The following is a 7306-nucleotide window of genomic DNA, read 5'->3' as shown; positions in this document are numbered from 1 at the left end:
AGGGAGTGGATCATCCTCTACAACAGTGAGTGGATCATCCTCTACAACAGTGAGTGGATCGTCCTCTACAACAGCGAGTGGATCATCCTCTACAACAGTGAGTGGATCGTCCTCTACAACAGCAAGTGGATCATCCTCTACAACAGGGAGTGGATCATCCTCTACAACAGAGAGTGGATCATCCTCTACAACAGGGAGTGGATCATCCTCTACAACAGCTAGTGGATCCTCCTCTACAACAGTGAGTGGATCATCCTCTACAACAGCAAGTGGATCATCTTCAACAGTGAATGGATCGTCCTCTATAATAGGGAGTGGATCATCCTCTACAACAGAGAATGGATCATCCTCTACAACAGGGAGTGGATCATCCTCTACAACAGCGAGTGGATCCTCCTCTACAACAGCTAGTGGATGGTCCTTTCCAGCACAGGCAAGCCACTCCATGAACCAGTAGCTGTGGCTCTCCCTGGGGAGGCTGGTGTCTGTTCCTACCGGCTTGAACTGGGTCCCTCTGTTCTATCATCCTTGTGGAGCGGGGTCCCTCTATTCTATCACTGTCATGGCCCTTTGGGGTGGTGGGTTAGGGTCTTGTGCTGTGTGGGGTGCCAAATGTCCTCTGACCCTGCTTTTCCCAGAATAACCACGCCAGGTGCTCTGGATGAAGCTGCCCACAGGGGCAGGGTAACCGCCCCCACCCCCAGATCCTCTGAAGAGAAGCTGATGACCAGGGAGAGCACCACAGCTGCCTCACTGCTCCTGGGTGGAGTGTCTTGCTTAAATGAAGCCCCACAGGCTGTCTCTCCCCCAGGAAGCCCGCATCTAGCAGCAGTGAGCGTCTCTGTGTGGGCAGAGAAGCAGGGGTCCCAGGCCTCCAGGCCCATCCTGAGCCTGCAGCGTCATGGGCACCGGTCTGTGCCCTGCCTGCTAAGCAGCCACTGTAGCCACATGCCTGGTGTGCTGGAGGCTGTGCTGTAGATGCTGCCATCATGGCCAGTTTTCTGGATTCTTCCCGCTGTCCGGATCTGACTCCAGTCCTCAGTGGTCCTGAGTGGATGAGCGCCTGGGCTCACAGAAGCTCCGGAGCTCAGGGCTCCCAGCCTCTGCCGCGTCCCCTTCTCTGTGGTGGATATGCACAGATGACTTCAGGGATCCCGGCTGCTCTGCCTGCTGGCTGGCTGTACCTCCACAGCTGTCCTTTCGTGGGCAGGTGAGGCCAGTATCTCTCAAACTCCTGGACTTCTGCAGAGCTAGAGCTTGGCATGACTGTCATCCTGTGGTGCTTCGTTCACACTCCTGGCATGTTGCTGACTATCGAGTAACTATTGAAGACACAGTTCCTGATGGGGCCCGAGGGTCTGGAATGTAAATATGAATTGTGTTCTTTTCAGGCTACAGGCCGACTGTGTGAGGCGGCTGCAGCCCGCTTCCTCGGGTCGTTCCAGAAGACGATGTGGGCGTCAGTGACAGCTCAGGGCCAGGGTCCCCGCTGTGGGGCAGCAGCAGGGTGCACACTTCCTCTCTGCTGGCTGTCAGGACACAAAATGTCCTGTGCCTGTGGCTCTTCGGATGCGTCCAGGTGCAGGGCAGACTGAGGGCCTGTGTGAGAGAGCACCTACAACTTCAAGCGCGTGATTCTTAGAACCTGTTTTGAAAAATGAAACACCAATAAGCTTAGAGCCAGGTGTCCCTTCCCCAGCCTGGGACCTTGGTGGGAGCACTGGGCTGCTCACACATCAGGTGTTCTTATAACCATCAAGTTCTGTTTGCCTTGATCAGGACCCCCAACTAGGCGCCCAGACTAGGGTGAGTTATGGTGTGAAGACAACATGGAGCCTAGGATAGTGAGGGTTGAACACAGGCAAGACTCAGAAACCCGAGGCTGAACCCCAGGCTGGCAGCGTGCCAGGCGCTGTGCTAGATGCTCTGAGCACTCCTCCCATGGAGCACAGAGCAGCCAATGGAGGAGGATGTGCCCTGGTGAACCGGCCCTATGGGAAAGAGCCCTAGTGAAATATGTGCCCCATCCAGGCCTAGAGAACCACCTGCCCGTCTATGCCTAGTGATCCACCTGCCCCGTCTGTGCCTAGTGATCCACCTGCCCTGTCTGTGCCTAGTGATCCACCTGCCCTGTCTGTGCCTAGTGATCCACCTGCCCTGTCTGTGCCTAGTGAACCACCTGCCCTGTCTGTGCCTAGTGATCCACCTGCCCTGTCTGTGCCTAGTGAACCACCTGCTAGTGACCCACCTGCCCCGTCTCTGCCTAGTGATCACCTGCCCTGTCTGTGTCTAGTGATCCACATGCCCTGTCTGTGCCTAGTGATCCACCTGCCCTGTCTGTGCCTAGTGATCCACCTGCCCTGTCTGTGCCTAGTGATCCACCTGCCCTGTCTGTGCCTAGTGATCCACCTGCCCTGTCTGTGTCTAGTGATCCACATGCCCTGTCTGTGCCTAGTGATCCACCTGCCCTGTCTGTGCCTAGTGATCCACCTGCCCTGTCTGTGCCTAGTGATCCACCTGCCCTGTCTGTGCCTAGTGATCCACCTGCCTTGTCTGTGCCTAGTGAACCACCTGCCCTGTCTGTGCGGCTCAGGTACTTGGCCCTCAGGCGTGGGGTGTTCTCACCCAGCCATACCTTCCTCTCAGCAGCTCAGCCCCATCCATGCCCAGGTTAGGACAGCCTCATGGCCCCTGCTTGATGGCTGCCCATGGTGGGGCATCCTGTCCCATCGAGGTGGTGGCACTGGCCTGGAACTCACTCCCAGCTCATACCCCTGCGTGCTCATACACCTACCACCTGTGCCCCACAATCTTTTTTCTTTGAACTGAAGAGACCAAGCAGGGACCCCAGCCACAGGGAGACCAGCCAGAAGCCCAGACGAAGCCCTGGGTGAGGGCTGTGAGGACACATTTTGGAGGAGGGGAGGAAGTGCTTGGGAGCCATTCACCTTCCTGAAAGACAGACGCTTTTAATTGTGGGACAATGAGTGGTGCATTTGGAGAATAGGACATACACATGCAGCAGTGTCTGAAGACAATTAGCTCTGGTGACCACACGCAAGCCAGCCCCTGGCTGTCACAGAGGCCCTTCATCACTGGCTGTGAGGCTCTGTGCCTCCTGCACCCATAGGTGCGCGCTCCAGGGCTGCAGGTCACAGCCGATGCCTCCTCACCCCTCCAGAGTGAAGGCACCAGGTGACAAGTGCCTCTAGTCCCCAGGCTTCTGGAGGCTCCTGTGTGGGCAGCAGGTGGGGCCCTTGTTCCTGGAAAACAGAGCAGTCTCAGGCAACAGGTGGCCACACAAAAGGCACAGACACTAGGGCTTTGTCCCACTCCCTGGGGTGTGCCTGTGTCCAGGAGCCTGGGCCAGGATGTGAGGCCCTCAGGGAGCGGCCAGGCGGCAGGCTGCACGGTGGAAGAGCACATCTGCCAAGCATCCCTGGCACACCAACGAGAGCACACAGACCACAGCCCATCGCCGGAGCTCGCCCACAGTGCCCACCGCATGTCTGTAGTGGAGTGAGGAGGCCCAGCCTGGGCGTGTGGAGTAATGCTATTCTTGTTGGTTGAGATGTGTGGGGTCATGGCAGGCTGTGGGATGTGCTGCTGTGTTTCTGTGTTGTTTTGGTTTGCTCGGGTTTCCTGTCTTGAGTATGATCAAACGGCGGCCAGAGCCGTGCATGGTGGACCTGAGGACCAGGAGCTGAGGCCCAGCCCTGCTGAGCTGCAGGGCCTGTCCACCTGCACTGAGACGTGACCCGTCCAGGCATCTGGTCTGTGGCTGGCTTTCCCAAGCACCTGTGGCTGTGCTGGGTGGTGTTCAAGAAGTCCTAGCTGGAGCTGGGAAGGTGGCTCAGTGGTAGAGCGCTTGCCTTGCATGCATGAGGCCCTGGGTTCGATTCCTCAGCACCATGTAAGCAAAAAGAAAAAAGCCAGAAGTGGTGCTGTGGCTCAAGAGGTAGAGCGCTAGCCTTGAGCTGAAGAGCTGGGGGACAGTGCCCAGGCCTACAGTTCAGGCCCCATGAAGGGACACCCCCCCCAAAAAAAAGAAGTCCTAGCTGGTGTTTAAGTTTTCTTTCATTGTCCAGAGGCCAGGTTGAGTCATAGCACGGGGAAATGCTCCGGAAGATGTCTTTTCATAGTGCCTCGGCCGAGAGAAAGATCTCAGCTATCGGTGTGAGGGTCTCAGCTCCTTCCTGGCCAAGGGCTGGGCCCAGCTCTGGTCGCCACACACCAGGGGTAGCAACAACCATTTCCCACACGCTCACTTCAGCCTATGGAAAGGGTTGTCTGCCTCTTGTTTCAAGGTTAGTTCTTGACATATCTCCATTGACTGAGGGCACGAAACAGCCTGTGGAGTGGGTGGCTCAGTGTTGAGCTGGCAAGCCATGGGGGCGTCCGGAGGCTGGCGGGTCCCCGGATGGCCCGTGCTCTCTCATCTGCCATCCACCTCTTGTATCTCCTGGCTACAACCACCCGTTCTTCATATGCTCTTTGCAGAGTGCAGATCCCTTCCTGTACCCCAGCAGCGTGGGGCAGGAGGGCCAGCCACCGTGGATGCCCGCAGTGAGGGCTCAGAGAGGTTGTGAGGCAGTGCCCCACTGCCCCTCCCCCTGACCGACAGTGGAGGCTTCCTGTGCCCCTGTGTCCCTTTCCTTTCACTCTGATGACCTCTCACGCTTCCTCTAGGAAAGGAACGTGCTGGTGATGTCTTCTGCAGAGTGGGAGTGCCTGGAAACACTGACCTCCGAGTCTGCAGTGATGTCTCCCCGGCTCAACCAGGGCCTAGCTCAGGACACACACTGGCCCCTGACCAGGGACAGGGATGCATCCACAGATCCACAGTGTCCTGTCAGGACTCAGCTCAGGATGCACCCTGGCCTCTGCCTTGGGGCACAGTTGATGTTCACAGACCCACGGCATTATCAGATGAGGGCCCAAATCAGCAACATGACCCACGTCTGATGCCCCCCTTCAACAGAGAAGCATAATCAAGCAATCTTGACAATGAGACCAGGACAAAGCCTGATCCAAAGGGACCTGAGAGGGAGGTTCTGTGGCTTCAGCTTCAAAGGCCCTGGCACTGAAGTACCTGGGTGCCCCCTGTGGGCCAGCAACTGCCATGGGCACCTTCTGAGGAGCTGGGCTGCACTATGGAGACATGCCTCCATCAAGCCCCAGGGGTTCTAGAGCTCAGACCCCGTCACAGGGTTCTGAACACCCACAGGAAGGCGTGGGCTCATGGAGTTCACTGGAGCTGAGGAAGAAGGGAGAGAAGCTCAGTCTAGCCGACTGCTATGAAGATGCCATGAATGCCTTCCAGTCACCCTCCTACTGGCACAGGATCAACCCAATCCCAGTTGACAAAGGATCAACCAAGTCCCAATCCCTGATGGCAAAGGATCAACCAAGTCCCACTCAAAAGATCAATCCAATCCCTGCTGACAAAGGATTAACCAAGTCCCACTCAAAGGATCAACCCAATCCCAGCTGACAAAGGATCAACCAAGTCCCACTCAAAGGATCAACCCAATCCCTGCTGGCAAAAGATCAACCAAGTCCCACTCAAAGGATCAACCCAATTCCTGCTGACAAAGGATCAACCAAGTCCCACTCAAAGGCTCAACCCAATCCCTGCTGGCAAAGGATCAACCAAGTCCCACTCAAAGGATCAACCCAATTCCTGCTGACAAAGGATCAACCAAGTCCCACTCAAAGGATCAACCAAGTCTACTCAAAGGATCAACCCAATCCCTGCTGACAAAGGATCAACCAAGTCCACTCAAAGAACTTTGACCAAGCTGATCACGAGTGCATGAAGAAGGAGTACTGATGCTCATGGCTCAACACTCAGACATGTTGTGTGGGGTCTCAACTGTGGCTGGCACTTCAGGACAGGTCTCCCAAGGGCCTTTCTCCTTTTAAGACTGTGTGGAAGCACAAGAAAGCACTTGGAGACACCAGGCAGCAGTCAGAAGTCCCAGCCACGCCCATGCCCACCTGCAGTCCTGGGAGTGCGCTTGGCCCAGAATGCCACCCTGGGTGTCAGGGTTAGAGTTCAGCCTGGGGAGCTGACTCTGCACCTTCTTCTAGTCCTGCTGCTCATCAAGATGGAGTGTGGCAAAGTGAGGCTTTCCTCCCTCTTCACACTTACAAGGAAGTGACTGACATACTTCCTTATTTGCAGATGGCATGTGTGTTTCCCCAAGGTCTCACCACTGCAGCACACAGCTGTGGACTGGCCTATCTCCAGCAGTGCTCTGCAGCACTGTGCACTCCCTTGTGCCCTGAGGGGCTGCTTCCCACCCTCTGAGGCTGCCCTACCTGTGGGCTGAGCCCCTTGGACCACATCTCCCCTCCCAGTGTCCAGACCTCCTCCTCTATGCAGGAGTTCACCAGCCTGGCCCTTATGTCACACCGTCTACAAAATGGAGCTACATTTCTTTTCCTCCCTCCCTCCCTCCCTCCCTCCCTCCCTCCCTCCCTTCCTTCCTTCCTTCTTTCTCTCCCTCCCTCCCTTCCTTCCTATCTTTCTTTCCTTCTTTCTTGCTTCCTTCTTTATGTGTGGTGGGGAGGTGTTGGTGGGGGTTCAGTCATGAGGCTTGAACTCAGGGCTTAGGTGCTGTCCCTGAGCTCTTTTGCTCAAGGCTAGTGCTCTACCACTTTAGGTCACAGCTCTACTTCTGGTTTTCTGGTGATTAATTGGAGATAAGAGTCTCATGCACCCTGCCTGGGCTGGCTTTGAAACATAATCCTCAGATCTCAGCCTTCTGAGAGGCTGAGTCACCAGCACCTGGCTTAAGAGCTCCCATTTCTTAATTGCCAAGTTAGTCAATTAATAGGAAATCCCCAGGGAGTTGGCCTTGCAGAGGCTTGGTGTTTCATCAGGAGGGAAGGCAGAGTAAATCACCATACCTGGGCTTACCTGCAGGAGTGGAAGCCCAGTGAGGGTCCACAGCATGCTCACCACAGAACACACTTGCAGTGAGTCCACAGCATGCTCACCATGGAACACGCCTCCAGTGAGGTCCACAGCATGCTCACCACGGAACACGCCTGCAGTGAGGTCCCACAGCATGCTCACCACAGAACACACCTGCAGTGAGTCCACAGCATGCTCACCACAGAACACACCTGCAGTGAGTCCACAGCATGCTCACCACAGAACATGCCTGCAGTGAGTCCACAGCATGCTCACCACAAAACACACTTGCAGTGAGTCCACAGCATGCTCACCATGGAACACGCCTGCAGTGAGGTCCACAGCATGCTCACCACAGAACACGCCTGCAGTGAGTCCACAGCA

The 7306-nt window shown here is 56.1% G+C and overlaps 1 protein-coding gene across 1 annotated transcript in view; it reads left to right on the top strand.

The window, feature by feature from the left end:
* The window catches only part of LOC105991781, a 6400-nt gene extending 5989 nt beyond the window's left edge, over window positions 1–411 (top strand). The window contains exons 6-7 of the mRNA XM_013024506.1: window positions 3–197; window positions 243–411. Coding sequence (XP_012879960.1) covers window positions 3–197; window positions 243–411 — 364 coding nt within the window. The remainder of the gene's footprint in view (window positions 1–2; window positions 198–242) is intronic.
* Window positions 412–7306: the final 6895 nt, after the last annotated feature.

This window comes from Dipodomys ordii, unplaced genomic scaffold (genome assembly GCF_000151885.1).
Source record: "Dipodomys ordii isolate 6190 unplaced genomic scaffold, Dord_2.0 Scaffold77, whole genome shotgun sequence".
In the NCBI taxonomy this organism is placed as follows: Eukaryota; Metazoa; Chordata; class Mammalia; order Rodentia; family Heteromyidae; genus Dipodomys; species Dipodomys ordii.
Note: the sequence above shows the minus strand (reverse complement) of the source record. Positions and strands in the feature narration are given on the sequence as shown.